Source organism: Sapajus apella, unplaced genomic scaffold (genome assembly GCF_009761245.1).
Source record: "Sapajus apella isolate SASKATOON/1434 unplaced genomic scaffold, GSC_monkey_1.0 scaffold15, whole genome shotgun sequence".
Lineage (NCBI taxonomy): Eukaryota > Metazoa > Chordata > Mammalia > Primates > Cebidae > Sapajus > Sapajus apella.
Genome location: NW_022436955.1, coordinates 557,858 through 584,188, shown reverse-complemented (window position 1 = coordinate 584,188; position 26,331 = coordinate 557,858). Strand labels below are relative to the sequence as shown.

Below are 26,331 nucleotides of genomic sequence, written 5' to 3'. Positions count from 1 at the left end.
GGGCTCAAGTGATCCTCCCATCTCAGTGTCCCTAATAGCTGTGACCACAGGCATGAACCACCATGCCTGGCTGATTTTTTGTTTTTTTGTAGAGGTGGGGTTTTGCCATGTTACCCAGGCTGGTCTTGAACACCTGAGATGAAGCAATCCACCCACCTTGGCCTCTCAAAGTGCTGAGATTACAGATGCGAGCCACTGTGCCTTGCCATCAGTTTCTATAATAAAAAATGCCCTTCAAGACCAGCCTAGCCAACATAGTGAGACTTTGTCTGTACAAGGGGGAAATAGCCATGAGAGGCTTATTTATTTATTTATTGAGACAGGGTCTGGGGTCTGGCTCTGTCACCCAGGCTGGAGTGCTGTGGTATGATCTCTGCTTACCACAGTTTCCACCTCCAGGCTCAATCCATCTTCCCACCTCAGCCTCCCAAGTAGCCAGGACTACAGGAACATGCTACCATTTCCAGCTAATTTTTGTATTTTTTGTAGAGATGGGGTTTCACCATGTTGCCCAGGCTGGTTTTGAACTCCTGAGCTTGAGCAGTCCTCCTGCCTCGGTCTCCCAAAGTGCTGAGGTTAAAGGCATGACATGGCCAACCTTATTTTGCTTTTGATTTCTTTCATTTTCTTTTCTGCTGGTGGACAAAGGGAGTGCACAAAGCACTAGGGAGAGAGCAGGTCCTCTTATCTAGGATAGCAGTACCTAAGCTATATTCGGAGTTACAGCATCACCCTTCTAAGTAATCTGTTACAGTGATTTAATTCTATGTGAAATAGAATTGATGGTCAAACTACCAAGGTGAACCTCAAGATTATAGGGGGATTCCCAGGAGATGGACAGGTGTAATTGGTTGTCACCTGTTAACAGGACTTTTCCTCAATATAAATTGGGTTTCTAAATCATAAAAATATTTCATGGAAATTTGAAGCAGAGAAAATAAAATAATGGGTAAACTTGAACAATGTGATTTTTTTTTTTTTTTTTTTTTTTTTTGAGACAAAGTTTCGCTCTTGTTACCCAGGCTGGAGTGCAATGGTGCGATCTCGGCTCACCACAAGCTCCGCCTCCTGGGTTCAGGCAATTCTCCTGCCTCAGCCTCCCAAGTAGCTGGGATTACAGGCACGCGCCACCATGCCCAGCTAATTTTTTGTATTTTTAGTAGAGACGGGGTTTCACCATGTTGGCCAGGATGGTCTCAATCTCTTGACCTCGTGATCCACCCGCCTCGGCCTCCCAAAGTGCTGGGATTACAGGCTTGAGCCACCGCGCCCGGCCAACAATGTGATTTTTAATTGAACCGAGAAATGTTTGTCTTTTATCATTTTATAAAAATAAATTTGGTCTGAACAATGCTAAATTTTACTAAAATGAAAAATATCCTCTTTTATAGTCTCTTCTTGTGACAGTGAGGACTGCTCATGTGATTTTACGGTGAGTAAAATTTGGGAGGGAGGTGATCGAGGCCTACTCATAGAATTGATTTTAAGATGTAGCGGGTATGAAATATATAAAAATCTGACTAAACTACAACATGGTTAAACCAAATTCAGTTGTAACAGTAAATTAATAAGGTGTTCTCTCTCTTCATTACAGATACGTAATTCACCTCTGGGACCTCAACCATGAAGGGACGTGGGAAGGAAAGGGGACATACGTCTATTACACAGATTTCGTCATGGAGCTCACTCTCCTGTCCCTGGACCTCATGCACCACATTCACATGTTGGTAAGTTCCCTCAGATGGAGCTCTAACAGAGGGCAAGCCTTTTAGAATTAGGAGCAGTAATGGTTTGTTCATTAAAAAATGAAACCTTAGGATTAAGATGTGGATGGACTACTTAAAAGACTAAAAATGAATATGGTTGCAAAGCTAGGGTCCCTCTTTTTGCCACTGGGTGTAAGGCAGTGCTATGGAACTGCTTTGGCTCGTGCCAACTCAGGAGGTGTTTCTTGTTATGGGAGACTTATTTTTAACTTTGCTGACCAAGTCAATAGATCATTCTTTTTGCATGAAATTAAGAAGCTACCTTTCTCCATAGTTTCCATGACTTTACATATTTAGCAGTTACTTTGTAGGTGGTAATGAGAATTCCTGCAATGTTCGCTACTTCACGGATTTATACGTTTTCCATCTTTGTAATTTAAAAAAAGTCTTTATACTTAATTCCCACATTCCTGCCACCATCGTTTACATTTTACTTTGGTATGTTAGAAATTACAGTGTCGTAGATCTGCTTCATTGGTTAGAACTTCAGTGATCTAATAATGGTGAGATTCAAAATAGTTGCTGGGCAACTTATTTAAATTATGAGCCTAGCAAGTAGCATTTTAAAATTATTGGGCTAGACATGGACATTTCTAAGTCTACTTTTTAAAAGAAACTTTGAAAACATACTTTTTTAAGAAAGCATGTAATTCTTTTTTTTAAAAAGCCTCCCTTCCCCCTCAAAAAAGGACAAAAACAAATGGCCAAAGATAACTGTTAAGATTTTTTTGTCTTTTTTTAAATTTTAATTTTTTTCCTCATGCTTGTTTCCTAACTGCTTCTTTTTATGTATTTGAATACATACATTTATAAGTTGACATCATATTTTAGACATACAGTTTTTTTTTAACTAATGTATTATGAACATTTTGCTATGCTAGCATCAGTTCTTTTAAGCCATTTTAATACTTTCAGGATAAAAATTTCATCAGGTAACTATACCATGATTTAATGAACCACATCCCACAATGGGTTATTTAGGTTATATTCAGTTGTTTGCTATTTCACATCTTTACATAATTTTTTTTATCATATATTAGTTTGATAAAGATAGTTATATCTTTATCATTTGTTTAATACTTTTTCATTTATCTAATACTATCTTCCCATATAATTGACCTTTAGAACTGTCGTTTATACAAACATAATAGTAATATGTAGTTGTTTAGTATAATAAATGTAATTAATGACTATATAATTACACATTTTTTGAGTTTACAACCTATTCTTCTGCTGGGCATTTTGTTTATTGTCATATTTTCTCTTTTATAATTGCATGGATAGACATCTTTTTGCGTAAAGCTTTTCCATTGCTGATGAATTTCTCAGGAAAGATGGCTGGCAATGGAACACCTAGGCTGACAAGCATGCGCATTGTTTAAATCATATGATAAATCTGTGTATTTCCTTTCTGAGAGACACTGCAGTTCACGTTCACCAATAGTAAAGAGACTCCGCTGCCTACTGCACCTTCCTCACTAGCAGGTTCATGTTTACTTTTACTGTGTGTTTTGTTCTCTTTCTGTTTAAGTTATTTGGCAACATCTGGTTATCCATGGCCAGCCTGGTCATCTTTATGCAGTTGCGTTACCTGTTTCATGAGGTGCAGCGTCGAATTCGTCGGCACAAGAACTACCTGCGCGTGGTTGGGAACATGGAGGCCAGGTAAGGAAGCACAAGTTGATGTTGCCTACATTTACTCATTTTCGCTTTTTAATAGTAGCAGATCTCAGATGTCAGAATGTATGTTTGCAAACTGATAACAGAGTGGTGGAGAGGAGAGGCTCTGGAGTCAGACTGCCTGGGTGTGAATCCCCATTTAGGTGCTGTGTGATTTGGGGCAATTTACTCGCCTCTAAATTAGGGATGATGACAGAACCTTCTGCCTAAACTACTGGGAGAATTTGGTGCAATAATTCATGTACTTAAAATGGTAGTGGGCACATAGTGCTCAGTAAGTATTAGGCTCTTATTCATCATTATTTGATTGTCATTATTATCAAATAGACGCTTCATTGGGCTTCTGCCCTGTTCATTTCCTGAAAGCGGGTCTCAGTTGTTCTCTGCACGTGTGTGTTTACACATACATACTTAACCTCATTGAAGGAGGCACTCTTTTGCCAAGCTGAGACTAAACCACACTTGGAGGTGCAAGATTAATGGATATCCTCTTTGTGCTCAGGGGCACAGCTTAGATCTCGTCTTTGTGCCCAGGGACACAGTTTGGATCTCCAGGGGCCTTGCTTCTCTGATTTGTCCAGATATGGTCTCCAAAGTCTTCACTAACAGCAGCCATTATTAAGACAGAGTTCCTGTGCATAAGTTTCTCACTCACTTTTTAATGGGCTTTGAAGATAAATTCTATTTCTGATTATCAAAAATGTTTTGCTGAACACAATTTCTTTGTAACTGTGCTGTGATACAGGTGCAGCCCATAAAGTGGTGTTTAGTGTGTGTGGAACTGACTCAGGTTCCTGCTGGGCTTGTTTTGTTTCCACAGGTTTGCAGTTGCGACTCCAGAGGAGCTGGCTGTCAACAATGACGACTGTGCTATCTGCTGGGACTCCATGCAGGCTGCGCGGAAGCTGCCCTGTGGACATCTTTTCCACAAGTAGGAGCTTTGTGCAGGGCCGTGTGGGACTGGTGTTCTGTCCAGGGCGTGTGGGTGTGTTTTGTACCCAGGCTTGAGACTCATCCTAGTGGAGGATTGGGGACATTACCTCAGCCTGGCCTTGCTGCTGGCAATGAGTGTTCTGGGAAGCTCTTGGGTCTCCTTCTTTGTGCCTTAGCCTCTTCCCTACATCATAGGACTGTTTCCCACCCATAGTTTGCCATCTTAATTTCTGGATATGTTAGCTGTCTTCATAATATGTCTTCTCCATTTTAGCTCTGAAGTACAGTAAGTATGCCTGTAAGATTTAAAAGAAAGGATTGGGAGGATTCCTTGCTTTCAGACAGCTTATTAGCTAATTGGGAGACAGAATATATAATTTTGCATTTTGTACATACCCTCAAACCTAAAAGCACACCAGAGAAGTGGATGGAGATAGGGACTAGACCAGGACCACTAACCAGCACAGAAGAGCTGTGCCTGTCGTCCAGGATTACAAAATAATCTCTTCAGTAATCCTTCTGCATGGGAGTAGATCCGAGATATCACTGGGCCTCTGTCTGTCTCACGTAAATGACTCTGTGTATAGGCTTTATGTTTGATGTTGATGGATCCTGAGGTAGCTTTTGTCCTTTTGCATGTGTTTTCAGTTTTGCATATTGGGAAAGCTCTGATCTTTGAATCTTTAATCTTCCTTTCTTATTTTACAATCTCAAAGAGTTTTTCTTCTTCTTTTTAATATAGGGCTTTGGAACTAGAATCTCAGTAACTTAACATATTTGTTGACAGATTTTTTTTTTTTTAATGTGCTGGGTGCTGTGTTAGGCTGTGGGGACAAAATGAAAATGACCAGTGTGGTCATTGCGTTCCTGGAGCTTATAGTGTAGAGGAGTCCAACATGAATGAACCAGGCACATTTATGAATTTTAAAGTGTCAATGAGTTAAGTGCTTTAAAGCAAAGGAACATGGTTCTTGAGAGCTTGTAACAAAGGATTCCAACTCCAACTTGAAGGAAGTGACTCTTGAAGATAAGTGGGAGTTAAGTCAGCAAAAGGAGGGATCAGGTGGTACTAGGTACTTGAGACAGAGGGAGCATTTGTGCAGCAAGAAGAAATGGAAGAGACTGAAAGAGAAGCTGTGTGGGAAATCCCAGAGAGTAAAGGAAAGGGGTGTCTGCTGAGGCAGAAGACACATAGGCAGGGTCTGGAGTACCATTGGGAGTGGTGAGATGCTATTGAAGGCTAAGTAAGGATTGGCGGGTAAGATTTGCTGTTTGAGAAGATCAGGGGGATTGGTTAGTAATGGCTGCAGTGGTTCTGGGGTAATCCCAGCACTTTGGGAGGCTGAGGCGAGCGGATCACCTGAGGTCAGGAGTTTGAGACCAGACTGACCAACATGGGGAAACCCCGTCTTTACTAAAAATACAAGAAAATTTGTCAAGTTTGGTGGCAGGCACCTGTAATCCCAGCTACTTAGAAGGCTGAGGTAGGATAATCCCTTCAACCCAGGAGGCAGAGGTTGCTGTGAGCTGAGATCATGCGACTGCACTCCAGCCTGGGCAACAAGAATGAAACTCCGTCCAAAAAAAAAAAAAGAGAATAGCTTAGACTCTGGTGGTAGAAGAAGAGTTAGTGAGAAGACAGATTTGAGGGGATCTGGAAGGATGTGGTGCTAGACTGGCTGAGGGAAAGTGAGGAATGAAAGAGGTGCCAGGCTTTCTCCAGTTTTGCGTCTTGGGCAATTGGTTGCAGGGTGATATTGTTTGTTGAGGTTGGGAAGACCAGGGAATTTGCGCACATTTCTCAAAATTATTTTGGTTAGTCCCTAAGGAGCTTGGAGGCTAGTTGGGAAGAATAGCTCAGAATAACTCTATTTTAGCTCAGAAATAATATCTTCAAGCATATGGTTAGATTAATTTTAGGATTTAATTTCTTTGAGGCAAAATTCAGATAATATCCATTTAACCATTTTAAAGCGTACAGTTCAGTGGCTATTAGTGTGTTCACAATGTTATGCAACCACCCTTCTCGCTAGTTTCAAAACCTTTTCATCACCCCAAAATAGCGCCCCATCGTCACTAAGTAAGCACTCTCCATTCCTTCCTTCTCCATCAGCTGGCAACCACTCATCTACTTTTTGTCTCTATGGATTTACCTATTCTGGACATTTCATATGAAGGAATCATACGACATGTGACTTTTTGTGACTGGCTTCTTTCACTTAGTATTTTTTTTAGGTCATCCAAGTTGTAGCATGTATCAGTACTTCATTACTTTTTAATGGGTGAATTTAAATAATTTTATAAATTAAACAATTTGTTTATCCATTCATCCATTGGTGAACATTTGGGTTGTTTTCACATTTTGACTATTGTGAATAATGCTGCTAGGCACATGCACTTGTAAGAAATATCTGTTTCAGGACTTGTTCTCACTTCTTTTGGGTATATGCCTAGGAGTGGAATTGCTGGGTCATATGATAATTCTATGTTTAACTTTTGAGGAAACGCCAAACTGTTTTCTACAGTAGCTGTATCACTTTATATTCCTACCAATAATACCTGAGGGTTCTAGTTTCTTCATATATATATGTATATATATATTTAAAGATGGGGTTTCACCATGTTGGCCAGACTGGTCTTGAACTCCTGACCTCAGGTGATCCGCCCGCCTTGGCCTCCCAAAGTGCTGAGATTACTGGCGTGAGCCACTGCGCCCAGCCTAGTTTCTTCATATTCTTGCCAACACTTGTCATTTTCTATTTTTGTTGATATAGCCATTCTTGTGTGTATGAAGTGTTATCTTATTATGGTGGATTTTGTTTTGTTTTTTAGTAATAATTCTTAAATATAGTTTTGTATTCTGATAAAACACAACATAAAATTTATCATTAGCCATTTTTAAGCAGATAGTCTGGTGGCATGAGGTACAATCACGTTGTTGTTCAGCCTTCATCACTATCTGTTTCCAGAACTTTTTCATCTTACGAAACTAAATTTGTCTCCAGTATACAACAAGCCCCCCTCTGCTCCTCCCAAAGCCCTTGGCAACCACCATTCTATTTTTCGTCTCTGTGGTTACTCTAGATACCTCTGCTGGCTTTGGGTTTAGTTTGCTCTTTTTCTGGTTCTGTAGGCATAAAGTTAGGCTTCTGATTTGAGAGCTTTCTTCTTTTTAGGCATTTTCTGCTACCAGTTTGCCTCTGACATTGCTTCCACTGCGTCCCGCAAGTTTGGGCATGTGTTTTTGTTTTCATTTGTCTCAAAGTGTCTCATTTTCCAAGTGATTTCTTCTTTACTCAGTGGTTGCTTAAGAGTTAGGATTTAATTTTAAAACACTTGTCTGCCTTGGGTTGAGTGAACAAATAGTTGTTAGGACGTGCTCTTGGTTTGCTTTACTTTGTAGCTTCGGGAATACATTGTGTGCTGAGGATCTAAGGAAAATTCAGTTTAATTTGTGATAATGTCTATATTCTTGCAGACACAATAGCTAGGTAATTTGTTGCTACAGAGGGTATTTTTGCAACATTTCGGAGTCCAGTGAGTAGATCTGTTTTCTCTCTAAAGTTTGATTTCTCTCAGTTAAGGACTCTAGCATTTAATTTTTAATGGAAAACTATATCTAACTAGTTGTACTCACCTTGGAGTTTTTAGGCTGTTAAATTTAATGTGAGAGGATTTTACAGTCTATGAAATAAATTTAGATTTGCTTATAAAAAGTATGTCACAGTGTAGCATTATTGGAAGGCAAGGATCTTACATACTTTTGTAATCCCCCACAGGCTAATTTTATTATACTAGTGTTGTGATTTAAGGGTGTCACTAGGAGAAGTGGACTTTAAAAAAGTAATTTATTTGACTGAATTATCACAGACAAATTATAGATAATTATTGCAAAATGTGATAGAGTTGGGTATGCACATAAAGACAGATGACATTATTTTGGAACATGACTGTCACGTAGTCTCATGACACAGAGACAGTAAGTAGCAGTTCCATCTTGTCCTCTAGGAAACTCCTATTACTTATGTACCATTCGGTTGCTAGAGACTCTGAGGGTTATCGTATTATGGTGAGGTTTTCCTTTATAACTTTATATCTACACATGTTCACAGATATTTAAAAGAAGACACAGCATTTTTATTCAGTGCCTACTTGAGCCCTTGGAGAAAGATAACAAATTCTCATAAAATGGATAGGGCCTTGGAGATTAATTCATCTAGCCATTTCTTTCTTTAGTGGAGAGGACTAGTCAAGAGAGGTTGAAGAGACCGCCTGGATCACACATCTAGTTAGTAGAAGAATTGAGACCAGATCCCACATTTTTTGCTTCTTACTCTAGTACCCTTTCCTTTAATGGACACCTCAAGTATTTAGTGAGTGTCTACCATAATTAAGGCATTATCATCTCCTGAGAGAGAGCAAAAGAAGCTTCGGCCTTGTTGGGAAAGCAGCATGCAAAGAGAAGAGGGTGGAGGACGTTGAGGTGGTGAATGGAGAGGAGAGTTTAAAGGTTAGCCGGGGAGGGGGAGGTAGGGACCTGTAGGGCTGTCATGCTTGAGGAAAAAGCAGATAGGAGGTCTTAGGAAGTTTGGTGCCAGATAAGTGAGTTGTAAGGAGAGGAGCTTGAGTGAGTGAGTGAGATTTTTGACATCAAGATTTTGAAGACAAGGCCAAGGTTATGACTGTGGTAGCTAAAGCAGAGTGAAAGATGAGTGTCAGAGTAGAGAACTCAAGGACATGAGAGGCCAGGATGTTGGATGATTCAGCCACATGGATTCTGAAGTAGCCAAATGAAGTTGGACAAGAAGATGGTGAGCCATGTTAGGAAGTCCCATTGAAGAGGGGTCACAACCAGGAACTTGGTAGATGACTTCATGTAATAATTAATGTTCCCAGCAGGACATGCTAGAAGTATAGTAAGGCAAGGAGATAATGTCCATAAATGCTTTTCAACACTTAAATCTCACTAGTGGTAGAGAGAAAATGAAATTGGAGCACATTTAATACATCCAGAGTACTTCTGGTAAATTCTCACAAAGTGTGTGCTAAGGGACAATCAAGGTTGTTGACATATCTTCTTTTGGACTTTTTGGTAGCTCCTGTCTTCGTTCCTGGCTGGAACAGGACACCTCCTGTCCAACATGCAGAATGTCTCTTAATATCGCCGACAATAATCGTGTCAGGGAAGACCATCAAGGAGAGAACTTGGATGAGAATTTGGTTCCTGTAGCAGCAGCTGAAGGGAGACCTCGCTTAAACCAGCACAATCACTTCTTCCATTTCGATGGTTAGTTGGTTTCAACCTCTAAAACTGTACCTAAGGGGTGTTCTCCCCTAAGCAGATACTGTTTTAATTATAAATTACCCTGTACAGACCAGTTTAATATTATACACTCATGTGCTCCATAACGACATTTCAGTCCATGACAAGCCACATATACGGCAGTGGTCCCGTAAGATGATGATGGACCTAAAAAATTCCTGTGGCCTGGTTTTACTATAATTTTTATCATTATTTTAAAGTGTACTCATACTTACATACAAAAAATTCACTGTAAAGCAGCCTCAGGCAGGTCCTTCAGGAGGTATTCCAGAAGAAGGTATTGTTATTCTAGGAGATGACAGGTCCATGCTTGTACTGTCCCTGAAGACTTTCCAGTGGGACAGGACGTGGAGGTGGAAGACAGTGATATTGATGTTCCTGACCTGTGTAGGCTTAGGCTAATGTGTGTGTTTCTATCTTAGTTTTTAACAAAAAAATTTTTTAAATAAAATTAAAACTTTTAGAAATATAAAAAGTCTTACAGAATAAAGATATAATGAAAGAAAATATTTTTGTACAGCTGTACAGGGTATTTGGATTTTAAGTTAAGTGTCACTACAAGAGTCAAAAAGTTAAAACAAGTTTATAAAGTAAAAAACTTATAGTAAGCTAAATTTAATTTATTGAAGAAAGAAACATTTTTTCTTGAATTTAGTGTAACCTAAATGTACAGTGTTTATAAAGTCTACAGTAGCATACAGCAATGTCCTGGGCCTTCACATTTCACCACTCACTGACTCACAAAGAGCAGCTTTAATCCTGCAAGCTTCATTCGTGGTAAGTGCACTATGTAGGTGTACTTTTTTGTTTTTTACATACCATATTTTTACTGTATGTTTCCTATCAGATATGTTTAGATACACAAATACTTAGCACTGTGTTACAGTTACCTGCAGCATTCAGTACAGTACGTGCTATACAGGATTGTAGCCTAGAGCAGTGGACTATATCATATAGCCTAGGTGTGTAGTAAGCTATACCATTTAGGTTTATGTAAATATATTCTATGATGTTTGCACAACAATGAAATCGCCTAACAACACGTTTCTCAGAACAAGTCCCTGTTGTTAAGCTATGCATTGACTGTATTTCAATTTTGATTGAAAGTGTTTAGGTGGAATGGATGGTTGGATAGGTAGAGATAGAACCAACAGAGAGGTGCCAGGCATTTTGCTAGATTCCGTGTCATCATGGGCGGGATGGGACAGGAGAGTAGTAGAGAAGTAAAACTGAATCAACCATGTTCTCAAGGAGTACACTTAATCAGCTCAATAGTTAAACTTTGCTCATAATGTGTTGCATTTGTGTAGCATTTAAGCATATAATGAACTATCATTGAGAAGCCTTTCTAGTGAGTACCACAAGCAGAATCAGAGCTGCAACCCTATTGCTTTGTTCATAAAATATAAATGTTCTGCCTGTCAGCAGTGTTAAAAGGAGTTATAATGAAAATCACGTTTAAAATTCTAAGGCTGTGCTTGTATCAGGGTCTGGTTGGTTATCCTTCCTTAATTCATAGTGAGCTGCTGTTGATTTTCATCAGTCCAGTATCACTAAATTCTGTGAGTTCATGTTTATAATTATTACTGTAACACAAGCATCCCTGATTTGAGTTTCAAGAATGGGGTGCAGTAGGGGTGGTGTCATGTTGGTGAAATCCTGCAAAGAAAGGACCAGGGGGAATAGAGTCACATCTCCCAGAAGAGTAGATGGGGCGGCTTGGCTCACTCGCCCCAGAATGCTGGAGGGGTATGGAGGGCCCAATTTGGTGCCTGTGAATGAAGGGTTAAACTTCTGACATATACTAGCAATATTGGAGATGAGACCTGGTTATGTAATCCATTATTTTATGATTTATGACTACTAAAAATTTAGTCAAAATAGATAAAATCAACTTTATTTCTCCCTAGTTAGTACATATGAAACAAGTATCCATTTCTTAAATGGGTACATTTTGTTTGGCAAGACCTTTGAGGTGGTCATTCTACTTGCATTTCTATTCCATGGATCAGTGTTTCTTTGTGAAGGAATGAAAAGCAGCCTTAAGTGTGTAGCTTGATGTTGGGTTGTTTTACAGCTGATTCTTGGTGCTGTTGTATCTTGGGCTCCTGTTTTTTTTGGAAAATAACAGAAGCAGCAGACTCTTTGTTGCCATTAGTCCATAAGCCTGTGTTGTAAAACAGCACAATTTAAAAAGAATTTTGAATCAGAAAATCAAGGCTTTTAAGATTTAGGTAAAAATACTTCCTGAAAGTAAATGTGAAAATGCCTCTAAATGAGTAGTCATTTGTGTAGAGCGTGAAAGAGAGGAGCCAGAGCTCATGTGTCGTAGAAGCTTTAGAGCCTTGAAAAACTTCCTCATCTCCCAGGCTGAGTGCGCGACGCTGGGCTGGGCTGGATCCAGTCCTCCTGGAAGGCAGGAGAGCTCAGCAGTGAAGGGTTCTAGAGCTTGCCTGTGTGGCTTCACATTTTGGCCATCATAGTTAAACTGTGTGATCTTGGACCAGTCCCCTAACTTCTGAGTGCCTCAGAGACCAAAGACCAAGGGTACTAGAGCCGTACCTTTGAGAAGGTTACAGTGAAATGATAATAGGAGGTACCATGTGGGGTGTAGTGAGGATTAAATGAGCTAGTCACGTGGAACATGGCACGAGAGGCCTGCCATACAGGAAGCACTCACTGAACACCAGCCATTACAGTGGCTGCCTGAGAGCAGATGACAGGGGAAAGAGTCAGGGCTCTGAAACTTATGCTGGATTCTTGTTTTCTTCAGGGTCTCGGATTGCGAGCTGGCTGCCCAGTTTTTCAGTTGAAGTGATGCACACAACCAACATTCTTGGCATTACGCAGGCCAGCAACTCCCAGCTCAATGCAATGGTAAGGCCCGCTAGCTGCTATAAGAGGATCACTAGGAATTAGGAGGGAAGGAACAGCTAGAGTGTGTGTGCTGGGTATATGACCTTGTTGGTCTTACTCTGCTCTGGCAGAATAGAAGGATTTTTAGGGGCTTCTTTTTATTCATTGGAACTGTTTACATTCCTGTGTTTTAAATTTTGAAACTCATTTTATTTCTGTGGTGGATAATCTAACCTTTTCTGAACACTACCAGGTTCACTCTGTTGTGATCTAGGCCTTCCTTGGGACTCCTTTGATTTTAGCCAAAAAAATTTTTTTTCTTTTGGAGACAGGGTCTTGCTCCATTGCCCAGGCTGGAGTGCAGGAGTGCGATCTCAGCTTACTGCGCCCTCTGCCTCCCGAGTTCAAGCAGTTCTCCTGCCTCAGTCTCCTGAGTGGCTGGGAGGCATGTGGGATTACAGGCATGTGCCACCACGCCTGGCCAATTTTTGTAGAGACAGGGTTTCGCCATGCTGGCCAGGCTGGTCTCGAACTCCTGACCTCAAGTGATCAGTCTGCCGTGGCCTCCCAAAGTGCTGGGATTACAGGCGTTAGCCACTGCATCCAGCCTTTAGCCAAGATATTTTGGGGAATTATTGACTCGAGTGAATGATGTGCCTTTTATTAAAAATTTTATGAGACTGGGCACAGTGGCTCACTCCTGTAATCCCAGAACTTTGGGAGGGCAAGGCAGGCAGATGGCTTGATTGCCTAGGAGTTTGAGGCTGCGGTGATCTGTGCTCATACCATTGCACTCCAGCCTGGGTGACAGAGTGAGACCCCATCTCTTAAAAAAAAAAAACAAAAAACAGAAAGGCTGGGCACAGTGGCTCACACCTGTAATCCCAGCACTTTGGGAGGCCAAGGCAGGTGGATCACCTGAGGTAAGGAGTTCGAGACCAGCCTGTCCAACATGGTGAAACCCTGTCTCTACTAAAAATACAAAAATTTGCTGGGCATGATGGTGTGCACCTGTAATCCCAGCTATTTCGGAGGCTGAGGCAGAAGAATTGCTTGAACCTGGGAGGCAGAGTTGCAGCGAGCTGAGATCACATCATTACATTCCAGCCTGGGTGAGAAGAGCGAAATTCTGTCTCAAAAAAAAGAAAAAGAAAAACTGTATGAGGCTCACCAGATGTGTGTTTTTGTTCCTCATCTCTTCCTCCCTTTCCTTCAAAAATTGTGTGTGTGTGTGTGTGTATGTGTGTTTGCGTGCGTGCATGTGTATGCATATGTGTATATGCTTTGAAATGCTGAGGCATGGTATTTGCTCAAGGATATTGTTTGAATACTTCAAGTTTCTTTGTGTTTTTCCAAAGGAATGTGTTGTTATTTTACAATGATGGAGAAACATGTTTCACCATTGTTGAAATCCAGTGCAAACCACCTTAGCCCTGCTTGGATTAGGACCTCTGGCTGACCTGGATAAGCCCTTGCCAGTGCTTTGGAAGGTCATTGGTTTATAAGTTAATTAGTTGATCTTTACTGATGGATTGAACAAATTTGAACTGAGAGCCGATTCCTGAGACAGGCACTATGATGAATAGCACCTACAATGTCGGTAAGGTAGACACAAGTCTCACTCTCAAGTAGGGTAGATACTAACTGGGGAGACAGGTCATAAATATAAATAAGGTGACTGCTGATGGTGATGAGTACTCTGGCAGCAATAAGGCAGGCAGTGTGGTGGAGTGGGTGGGTAGAGGCCAGAGGAAGCATTTTAGAAGAGGCATTTGGAGAAGTTCTCTTTGAGGAGTATATAAGCTAAGACATGAAGGATGAGATGGAGCTGGATTGGCGGAAGGAGGCAGTGGAAACAGTAGGTGCAAAGGCCATGAGGTGAGAGTGTTGGGAACTGAGAAAGGCCGTTATGTTTGGGGCCTAGCAAGTAGGGGACCAAGACTGTGATATAAATTGAGATTGCATAGCCAGAACATGCAGGGTTTTATAGGCCACAGCCAAATCGATATCTTGTAAAAGTGTTAGAAGGCCAGTCAGAGCTTTTACAGACCCCACCACCACCACCAGGGGACTGACAGAACATTTAACAAAATGATTTTGCTTTTGGGAGGAGGATGAATTATAGAGGGTCAGAAATGGAAGCAGCAGGACCAGCAGTTCAGATGTTGCTGCAGTAGTCAAGGCAAACTCACACGGGGACTTGGACAGGGGTGTTGGTAATAAAGGTGAAAAGAAGTGGCAGATGTAGGATACGTGTAAGGTGAGCTGGCAGGACTTGGTGCTTTGGTTGGATATGGGGGTAGTGGGATGAGAGAAGTGGTGGAATGGAAGCTGCCTTGTTGGCTTTGAATTAAGCAGCTGAATTGACAGTGGTACCATGTAATGAGATAGACAAACTTGGGAGACACAGGCATGAGGATGGGGCGCAGCATTCTGTTTGGGTAAGTTTGGGATGTTCTATAGACCGTTCTGGACCTTAGGCTATTAAGCGAGAGATGCACATTTGGGAGATTGAAGCCTGGAGGTGACATCTACAGCAGGGGACAAAGAGAAGAGGACTGACGTCAGAGCTCTAGGTCCTGCCATGTTCAGAGGTCTTACAGAGAGGGACGAGCCATGACAGCCGGTGGAGAGGGAAGGAAACCAGGAGAAGGTGGCAGCACAGCACTGAGGATTTTGGGTTTCCAGGAGGGAAGAGTCAAGCGTGCGGAATTCTTACAAGATGAGCTCATAGAAGTACATGTTGGATTTGGCCCAGTGGGGGTGATTTATTAGCTGGAGAATAACTAGCACTTTCCATGGCCCAAGGGGTTAGACACTAGATTGTGGTGGATTGAAATGAATGGGAGCTTAAGAAATAGACCATAGGAGGAAGTGTTATGAAGAAGGACACAGAGCAGTAGAGGTGGTAGCTTGATAGGGGTGTGGCATCCAGGGTTGTGTTTTGGTTTTTAAGATTTTTGAATTAAAAATTAATTTACAAGTTTTGAAAACTACAGGAGTATACAGCGAAGTCATGCTCCCATACTTTTCCTGTGTGCCCAGCTCCCACGTCCCCTTAATAACATGGGTTAGTTTCTTATATATTACGTTGCTTTAGAAGGCTTATAGGCTCATATAAGGCAATGCTAGTATTTATTCTTTTTCGACAGAAAAGAAAGTGAATGTTTTTCACATTGTGCACCTATCACCACTGTCCATCTATAGAACTCTTTTCATTTTGCAAAATTGAAACTCTGTGGCAAGTCTGTCCAACCTGTGGGTGCATGTAGCCCAGGATGGCTTTGAATACAGCCCAACACAGATTCATTAACTTTCTTAAAACATTGGGAGATGTTTTGCAGGTTTTTTTTTGTTTTTGTTTTTGTTTTTTAGCTCATCAGCTGTCGTTAGTGTTAGTATATTTTATGTGTGGCCCAAGACAATTCTTCTTCCAGTGTAGCCCAGGGAAGCCAAAATATTGGACACCCCTGCTCTATACCCATTAAACAGTTAACTACTAATTTCCCCCTCCCTCTGGCCCTTGGCAACCAATATGCTACTTGCTTTTTCTATGACTTTAACTACCTAGGTACCTCATATAAGTAGAATTATACATATTTGTCATTTTGTGACTGGCTTATTTCACTTAGCGTAATATCATGGTTCATCCATGTTGTAGCACAAGTCAGAATTTTTTTCCTTTTAAGGTTGAGTGATATTTCATTGTATGTATATACCACATTTTATTTATCTATTAATCTGCCACTGGACACTTGCATTGCTCCCACATTTTAGCTATCGTGAGTAATGCTACTGTGAACATGAATATGCATATATTTCTTTGAGACCCTGCTTCTAATTCTTTTGAGTACTCATGAGTCTTTTTTGTTTGTTTGTTTTTAAGACTACTTTTTTAGAGCAGTTTCAGGCTTACAGCAAAATTAAGAAGACGGTACAGAGATTTCCCATATACCTCCTGTGCCCACACATGCACAGGCTTCGCTATTATCAACATCCCTCAGCAAAGGGTATGTTTGTTACAGTTCATGAACCTGTGTTGGCACATCATAATCACCCAAAGTCCATGGTTTACCTCTGTGTTCCCTCTATAGGTTTGGACAAATGTATAGTGACATGTATCCACATGATACAGAATATTTTCACTGCCCTAAAGATTCTGTATACACCCTCTGCCTTTTCTTTCCTTCCCCCAGCCTCTAGCAACCACTGATCTTTTTTTTTTTTTTTGAGATGGAGTTTCGCTCTTGTTACCCAGGCTGGAGTGCAATGGCGCGATCTCGGCTCACCGCAACCTCCGCCTCCTGGGTTCAGGCAATTCTCCTGCCCCAGCCTCCTGAGTCTCTGGGATTACAGGCACGTGCCACCATGCCCAGCTAATTTTTTGTATTTTTAGTAGAGACGGGGTTTCACCATGTTGACCAGGATGGTCTCGATCTCTTGACCTCGTGATCCACCCGCCTCGGCCTCCCAAAGTGCTGGGATTACAGGCTTGAGCCACCGTGCCCGGCACCACTGATCTTTTTACTGTCTTCATAGCTTTGCCTTTCCAGAATGCCATACATTTGGAATCCTGCAGTATGTAGCCTTTTCAGATGGCTTATTTCACATAATTATTTGCATGCATGTTTCCTTTATATCTTTTCAGGGATTGATAGCTCATTTCTTGTTAGCACCAAATAATATTCCATTGTCTGGATATACTACAGTACTTTTTTTTATTGCATTTTATGTTTTGGGGTACATGTGAAGAACATGCAAAATTGTTGCATAGGTACACACATGGCAGTGTGATTTGCTGTCTTTCTCCCCATCACCTGTATCTGGCATTTCTCCCCATGCTATCTCTCCCCAGCTCCCCACCCTCCGCTGTCCCTCCCCTATTTCCCCTCAGCAGACCCCAGTGTGTGATGCTCCCCTCCCTGTGTCCATGTATTCTCAATGTTCAACACCCACCTATGAGTGAGAACATGTGGTGTTTGATTTTCTGTTCTTGTGTCAGTTTGCTGAGAATGATGGTTTCCAGGTTCATCCATGTCCCTACAAAGGACATGAACGCATCATTTTTTATGGCTACATAGTATTCCATGTTGTATATGTGTCACATTTTCCCTGTCCAGTCTATCATTGATGGGCATTTGGGTTGGTTCCAGGTCTTTGCTGTTGTAAACAGTGCTGCAGTGAACATTCGTGTGCACGTGTCCTTATAGTAAAACGATTTATAATCCTTTGGATATATACCCAGTAATGGGATTGCTGGGTCAAATGGAATTTCTATTTCTAGGTCCTTGAGGAATCGCCACACTGTCTTCCACAATGGTTGAACTAATTTATACTCCCACCAACAGTGTAAAAGTGTTCCTATTTCTCCGCATCCTCTCCAGCATCTGTTGTCTCCAGATTTTTTAACGATTGCCATTCTAACTGGTGTGAGATGGTATCTCAGTGTAGTTTTGATTTGCATTTCTCTAATGACCAGTGATGATGAGCATTTTTTCATATGTTTGTTGGTCTCATGTATGTCTTATTTTGTAAAGTGTCTGTTCATATCCTTTGCCCACTTTTGAATGGGTTTGTTTTTTTTTTCTTATAAGTCTGTTTTAGTTCTTTGTAAATTCTGGATATAAGCCCTTTGTCAGATGGGTAGATTGCAAAAATTTTTTCCCATTCTGTTGGTTGCTGATTCACTCTAATGACTGTTTCTTTTGCTGTGCAGAAGCTGTGGAGTTTGATTAGGTCCTATTTGTCTATTTTGGCTTTTGTTGCCAATGCTATTTGTGTTTTGGTTATGAAGTCCTTGCCTATGCCTATGTTCTGAATGGTTTTGCCTAGATTTTCATCTAGGGTTTTTATGGTGTTGGGTCTTATGTTTAAGTCTTTAATCCATCTGGAGTTAATTTTAGTGTAAGGTGTCAGGAAGGGGTCCAGTTTCTGCTTTCTGCACATGGCTAGCCAGTTTTCCCAACACCATTTATTAAACAGGGAATCTTTTCTCCATTGCTTGTTTTTGTGAGATTTGTCAAAGATCAGATGGTTGTAGATGTGTGGGGTTGCCTCTGAGGCCTCTGTTCTGTTCCATTGGTCTATTTCTCTGTTTTGGTACCAGTACCATGCTGTTTTGATTACTGTAGCCTTGTAGTATAGTTTGAAGTCCGGTAATGTGATGCTTCCAGCTTTGTTTTTTTTGCTTAAAGTTGACTTGGCTATGCAGGCTCTCTTTTGGTTCCATATGAAGCTTCAGGTGGTTTTTTCCAGTTCTGTAACGAAGGTCATTGGTTGCTTGATGGGGATAGCATTGAATCTGTAAATTACTTTGGGTAGTATGGCCATTTTCACAATATTGATTCTTCCTTACCATGAGCATGGAATGTTTCTCCATCTGTTTGTGTCCTCTCTTATTTTGTTGAGCAGTGGTTTGTAGTTCTCCTTGAAGAGGTCCTTACGTTCCTTGTTAGTTGTATTCCCAGGTATTTTATTCTCTTTGTAGCAGTTGTGACTGGCAGTTCGTTCTTGATTTGGCTCTCTTTTTTTTTTTTTTTTTGGGGACGGAGTTTCGCTCTTGTTACCCAGGCTGGAGTGCAATGGCGCGATCTCGGCTCACCGCAACCTCCGTCTCCTGGGTTCAGGCAATTCTCCTGCCTCAGCCTCCTGAGTAGCTGGGATTACAGGCACGCGCCACCATGCCCAGCTAATTTTTTGTATTTTTAGTAGAGACGGGGTTTCACCGTGTTGACCAGGATGGTCTCGATCTCTTGACCTCGTGATCCACCTGCCTCGGCCTCCCAAAGTGCTGGGATTACAGGCTTGAGCCACCGCGCCCGGCCTTGATTTGGCTCTCTTTAAGTCTGTTATTGGTGTATAGGAATGCTTGTGATTTTTGCACATTGATTTTGTATCCTGAGACTTTGCTGAAGTTATACTACAGTATTAATTCATTCATCTACTTAAGGACATCTTGGTTGCTTCCTTTAAGATTTTTTCCAAGTTTTGGCAGTTACAAATAAAGCTGCTATAAACATCTATGTTCTGGATTTTATGTATACATAAGTTTATAACTTCCTTGGTGAGATGCTTATATGATTTGACTGTGTCCCCACCCACATCTCATCTTGAATTCCCATGTGTTGTGGGAAGTAGTTGAATAACTGGGGCAGGTCTTTTCCATGCTGTTCTTGTGATAGTGAATAAGTCTTATATGTCTCACAAGATATGATGGTTTTAAAAAGAGGAGTTCCCTGTACAGGCACTCTCTCTTTGCCTGCCACCATCCATGTAAGATGTGACTTGCTCTTCCTTGCCTTCCACCATGATTATGAGGCCTCCCCAGCCATGTGGAACTGTAAGTTGATTAAACCTCTTTATTTTGTAAATTGCCAGTCTTGGGTGTGTCTTTATCAGTAGCATGAAAATTGACTAATACAGTAAATCGGTACCAGGAGTGGGGTGCTACAGTAGATACCCAAAAATGTGGAAGCCACTTTGGAACTGGCTAACAGGCAAGAGTTAGAACGGTTTAGAGGGCTCAGGAGAAGACAGGAAAATGTGGGAAAGTTTGGAACTCCCTAGAGACTTGTTGAATGGCTTTGACCAAAATGCTGATAATGATATGGACAATGAAATCAAGGCTGAGGTGTTCTCAGATGGAGATGAGGAACTTGTTGGGAACCAGAGCAAGAGTGACTCTTGTTATGTTTCAGCAAACAGAATGGTGACATTTTGTCCCTGCCTTTCAGATTTGGGGAACTTTGAACTTGAGAGAGAGGATTTAGGGTATCTGGCAGAAGAAATTTTTAAGCAACAAAGTATTCAAGAGGTGACTTGGGTGCCATTAAAGGCATTCAGTTTTAAAAGGGAGACAGCATAAAATTTCAGAAAATTTGCAGCTTGATGTGCAATAGAAAAGAAAATCCCATTTTCTGAGGAGAAATTCAAGCTGGCTGTAGAAATTTGCATAAGTAACCAGGAGGTGAATGTTAATCCCCAAGACAGTGGGGAAAATGTCTCCAGGGCGTGTCAGAGGTCTTCACAGCAGCCCCTCTCATCACTGGCCCAGAGGCCTAGGAGGAAAACATGGTTTCATGAGTCAGGTCCAGGGTCCCCATGCTGTGTGCAGCCTAGGGACTTGGTACCTTATGTCTCAGCTGCTCCAGCCATGGCTGAAAGGGGCCAATGTAGAGCTTGGGCCCTGGCTTCAGAGGGTGCAAGCCCCAAGCCTTTTCAGCCTTCAGGTGAGAAGATATATGGAAACACCTGGATGCCCAGGCAGAAGTTTGCCACAGGGATGGGACCTTCATGGAGAACCTCTGCTAGGGCAGTGCACAAGGGAAATGTGGGGTCAGAGCCCCCACACAGAGTCCCTGCTGGGGTACCACCTAGTAGAGTTATGTGAAGAGGGCCACTGTCCTCCAGACCCCAGAATGGTAGATCCATTGACGGCTTGTGCCATGCATGTCTGAAGAAGCCACAGACGCTCAATGCCAGCCTGTGAAAGCAGCCGGAGGGGAAGCGGTACCCAGCAGAGCTACAGGGGTGGAGCTGCCCAAGACCATGGAAACCCATCTGTTACATCAGCATGACCCAGTTGTGAGACATGGATTCAAAGGAAATCATTTTGGAGCTTTAAGATTTGACTGCCCTGCCTTATTTCGGACTTGCATGCGGCCTGTAGCCCCTTTCTGTTGGCCAGTTTCTCCCATTTGGAATGGCTGTATTTACTCAAGGCCTATATCCGCATTGTATGTAGGGAGTAACTCACTTGGTTTTGATTTTACAGGCTCACAGGCAGAAGGGACTTGCCTTACCTCAGATGAGATGTTGGACTATGGACTTTTGATTTAATGATGAAATAAGTTAAGACTTTGTGGGGGGACTGTTGGGAAGGCATGATTGGTTTTGAAATGTAAGGACAGGAGATTTGGGAGGGGCCAGGGGCGGAATGATATGGTTTGACTGTTCCCAACCCAATCTCATCTTGAATTCCCACATTTTGTGGGAGGGACCCAGTAGGAGGTAGTTGAATCATGGGGGCAGGTCTTTCTCCTGCTGTTCTCATGATAATGAATAAGTATCACAAGATATGTTGGTTTTAAAAAGAGGAGTTCACCTGCAGAAGCTCTCTCTCTTTGCCTGCCACCATCCATGTAAGATGTAACTTGCTCCCCCTTGCCTTCCGCCATGATTGTGAGGCCTCCCTAGCCATGTGGAACTATAAGTCGATTAAACCTCTTTCTTTTGTAAATTGCCAGTCTTGGGTATGTCTTTATCAGCAAGGTGAAAATGGATGAATACAAATGCTAAACAACATGATTGCTAGATCAAATGGTAAAATTGTTTACTTTTGTTAGAGGCTGCCAAATTGTCCTCCGGAGTGGCTATATCATCTTGCAGTGAAAGAGAGTTCCTGTTACTCTACATCCTCACCAACATTTGGTGCTGTCAGTGTTCTGATTTTGGCTATTCTAATATATGTGGTGGTATCTTGTTTTTATTTGATGACATATGATGTGGAGCAACTTGTTATATTCTTATTTGCCATCTGTATATCTTTTTTGGTGAAGTATGTATTAAGTCTTTTTTTTTTTTTTGAGACGGAGTTTCGCTCTTGTTACCCAGGCTGGAGTGCAATGGCTCGATCTCGGCTCACCGCAACCTCCGCCTCCCGGGTTCAGGCAATTCTCCTGCCCCAGCCTCCTGAGTCGCTGTGATTACAGGCACGCGCCACCATGCCCAGCTGATTTTTTGTATTTTTAGTAGAGACAGGGTTTCACCATGTTGACCAGGATGGTCTTGATCTCTTGACCTCGTGATCCACCTGCCTCGGCCTCCCACAGTGCTGTGATTACAGACTTGAACCACCGCGCCCGGCCTGTATTAAGTCTTAAACCCATTTTTTGATCAAGTTTTTTTTTACTTTTGAGCTTTAAAAATTCTTTGTATATTTTGGATACAAGTCCTTTATCAGTTGTGTCTTTAACAAATACTTTCCCCCAGTCTGTGGCTTGTCGTCTTATTTTCTTGACATTGTCATTTGCAGAACTTTTTACTTTTAATGAAGTCCAATATCAATTATTTTCTTTCGTGGATCATGCCTTTGGTGTTATATCTAAAAAGTCACTGCCGTACCCTAGGTTATTTATTTCTCTGTTAGCTTCTAGGGGTGTTATAGTTTTGCATTTTACATTTAGGCCCGTGATCAATTTTGAGTTAATTCTTGTGAAGAGTATAAGGTCTGTGTCTAGATTATTTGCATGTGCATGGCCAGTTATAGCACCATTTGTTGAAAAGGCTATCTTTTCTCTATTGTGTTGCTTTTCCTCTTCTGTCAAAAATCAGTTAACTATTTATGTGGGTTTAGTTCTGGGCTCTCTGTTCTCTTCCATTGATCTATTTGTTCTTTCGCCAATATCACGTTGTCTTGATTATTATAGCTTTATAGTAAGTCTTTTAGTCAGGCAGTGTCAAGTCCTCCAACTTTGTTCTCCTTCAATATTGTATTGGCTATGCTATCCTGGGTCTTTTGTCTCTTCATATAACCTTTAGAGTCATTTTGTCAGTATTCACAAAATAGCATGCTGGGATACTGATTGAGATTGCATTGAATCTGTACATCAAGTTGGGAAGAATGGACATCTTGACAGTATTTAGTCTTTCTGTCCGTGAACCTGGGCTATTTTTCCACTGATTTCATTCTTTGATATCATTTATCAAGATTATGTAATTTTCCTTGTATAGATCTTATACATATTTTCTCCTAAATATTTTGTTTTGCTGCGGCTAATATAAATAGTACTGTTTTTTTTGTTTGTTTGTTTGTTTGTTTGTTTGTTTTTGAGACGGAGTTTCGCTCTTGTTACCCAGGCTGGAGTGCAATGGCGCGATCTTAGCTCACCGCAACCTCCGCCTCCCGAGTTCAGGCAATTCTCCTGCCCCAGCCTCCTGAGTCGCTGGGATTACAGGCACACGCCACCATGCCCAGCTAATTTTTTGTATTTTTAGTAGAGACGGGGTTTCACCATGTTGACCAGGATGGTCTCGATCTCTTGACCTCGTGATCCACCCGCCTCGGCCTCCCACAGTGCTGGGATTACAGGCTTGAGCCACCGTGCCCGGCCAGTACTGTGTTTTTAATTTCAAATTCCACTTGCTCGTTTCTGTATATAGGAACACAGTTGACTACAGTATGTTAACTTTGTATATCACAATCTTACTGTAATTGTTTATTGGTTCCAAGAGTATTTTTTTTTTAAGGAAGGAAGATGCCAGTTTTATTTAAACACAAAACTTGCACATAAGCTGTCTATTCATTTTCTTTGCTATGCAGCCTGGCATTGGGGTTGGTGACTCTGATGGCCAACTGGGCAGCTCTTTCCACAATGGCTTTGCTGTTCTTGGAGGAAACATTGTGAGTGATCTCAGCATAGTAAGATTTGTTGCACATCAACAGCACTTCCAGCTCCTTGACGTTGTGAACCAGGAACTTCCGGAAGCCACTGGGCAGCATGTGCTTTGTTTTCTTGTTGCTCCTATAACCAGTGTCAGGCATCAAGATCTGGCCCTCGAACCTTCTACGAACCCTGTTGTCAATACCTCTGGGTTTAATTTTAACATATCCGTCTGACTGGTGCTGTGCTGGAAGCAGGAGGGGATGCTTGTCCGGTATTTACTGAGAAACCTGATCACTCCTGGAGCTGAATCTCACAGTATTAGAGGGGAGCCCCCTCTGCCTGAGTGCCCTGGAGTTTTTACCTTTCAGAGTTGTTAAACTGAGTCTGTAGCAATTTGTCAGTTACAATTAAGGTTTTCTCCTTTTTTTTTTTTTTGAGACTGAGTCTTGGTCTGTCACCAGGCTGGAGTGCAGTGGTGTGATCTCAGCTCACTGCAACCTCTGCTTTCCAGGTTCAAGTGATTCCCCTGCCTCAGCCTCCAGAGTAGCTGGGACTATAGGTGCACGCCATCACGCCCAGCTAATTTTTTTGTATTTTAGTAGAGATGGGGTTTCACCATGTTGGCCAGGATGATCTCAATCTCCTGACCTCGTGATCTGCCCGCCTCAGCCTCTCAAAGTGCTGGGATTACAGGCATGAGACACCTCGCCTGGCTGTTGCTTTTTAAAGGTAGATTGGAAAGCATGTTTCGTATGTGCGTAGGATGATCACCAGAGGGGTAGAGATTGATGGGACAGAATAAATAGAAGAGTCAACTGAAAGAGCAGGCTGAGGTGGGGAGGTGAGCAGGAGAGAGGGTTGTGAGGACAGATGGATATAGCTACAGGCATATCCAGATTTGGTTTATAAAGCCAAGGGGTGGAAGCAACTGAAATATCTGCTGGAGATGGATGGATAAGGAAGATCTGGCAAATCCTTACAGTGGAATAGTACTCAGCCTTCAAAAGGAAGGGAGTCCTGTCACATGCTCTGCAGCATGAACGAACCTGGAGGACATTACGCTATGTGAAATAGTTCTACCACAAAAAGACAAATACCATGTGAAACTCTTACAAACAGAAAGCAGAGTGATGGCTGCAGGAGGGGTGGGGTGAGGTGAAATAGGGCTGTTGTTCTTAGATACAGTTTCACTTTTGCAAGATGAAAAAGTTCAGAAGATCTACACTATCTAGTCATCCCTTGGTATCTGGGGACTGGTTCTAGGACCCCGTCTTTCAGACACCAGAATCCGTGGATGCTTAAGTCTCTGATGTAAAATGGGGCACTTTAACCTTAATAGTGTAAGGTAACAACAACAACACAAGGAAAACGGTGGGGGGATACCATTTGCATGTAACCTGCCCACATCCTCTCTTATGCTTTAAATTATCTCCAGATTACTTCTAATACCTAATACAGTGTAAATGCTTTATAAATAGTTGTTACACTGTATTGTTTAGGAAATAATGACAAGAAAACCTGTGTATGTGCAGCACAGACACGGCCATCCTCGACTTAGTTGTACAGTACCTGTCAGCAACCACATAACACTTGATCCATGGCTGGCGGAGTCAGCCTGTGAAACACTCCTGCAGTGGGACTGAGGGCTCACTTACACTGACAAATGGTTAAGATGGTAAATTTTATCCATTTTGGGCCATAATAAAAGAAGAAGGCATGACTCTGTTGGCCCCGCTTTCTCCTTAAACCTCAGCTGGGCTGTCAGCAGAGAGTGAGGGTGACACCTTGGTGGGTATAGGTGGTCTGGGAGTGTGGTAGCTCAGTGCAGCTACTACTGGGCTCGTGGCAGGCATTGCAGGGGTTCTCGGGTCAGGCAGCCGTTGAAGCTCAGCAACTGGACCACCCCCCACCTCCTTTAACAAGTCAGACTTCAAGGGTGTGCAGCCCTCCTTGGAATCAGAATTCTCTTCTTGGAGTTATTTAGAATTCTCAGGCAGGCCCTGGCTCCTCTTCCTCCAGTTCTGTGATGGGTTGGAGTGGACTATTTTTGGTACAACTAATATACTGGAACCATGCATTTTTTATTAAGATCTAATATTTAACTTGCTAGATTTTCTGGTAGAAAAGCTTTGGGCTAGTAAAATGAGTCTCAGGCTTTTTTTATTGGGAAATGAGGGGGAAGCTGTTTAAGAATGAGGAGAAATTTTATCTGATTTTAGAGGTTTTTATGGACTCTTGCCCAGTTAGATTTGACCTGACCTGGGAAAATAATGATCACCTCATGCTCACATAAACAAGCTGGCTGCAGGAGCAAGGAGGCTCAGGGCCCTGGGCGCTGCTTATCTCACCAACCTTCCACCCCTGGCAAGAACTCTGAGCAGGGCTTGGT

At 41.9% G+C, this 26,331-nt stretch overlaps 1 protein-coding gene and 1 long non-coding RNA gene across 4 annotated transcripts in view; one reads left to right on the top strand and one right to left on the bottom strand.

Moving 5' to 3' along the window:
- AMFR (autocrine motility factor receptor) overlaps positions 1–26,331 on the top strand; it is a 53,912-nt gene that overhangs the window by 17,891 nt on the left and 9,690 nt on the right. For all 3 annotated transcript variants that reach the window (XM_032283909.1, XM_032283910.1, XM_032283911.1), the window contains exons 5-10: positions 1,392–1,432; positions 1,595–1,727; positions 3,298–3,431; positions 4,267–4,377; positions 9,476–9,666; positions 12,476–12,579. In XM_032283909.1, coding sequence (XP_032139800.1) covers positions 1,392–1,432; positions 1,595–1,727; positions 3,298–3,431; positions 4,267–4,377; positions 9,476–9,666; positions 12,476–12,579 — 714 coding nt within the window. The remainder of the gene's footprint in view (positions 1–1,391; positions 1,433–1,594; positions 1,728–3,297; positions 3,432–4,266; positions 4,378–9,475; positions 9,667–12,475; positions 12,580–26,331) is intronic.
- On the bottom strand, positions 400–25,468 carry LOC116555412. Its single transcript, XR_004270525.1, has 4 exons — positions 25,326–25,468; positions 23,930–23,939; positions 11,502–11,506; positions 400–410 (listed from the first exon to the last, which is right to left on the bottom strand). It is a non-coding gene; the product is annotated as an uncharacterized LOC116555412 (long non-coding RNA).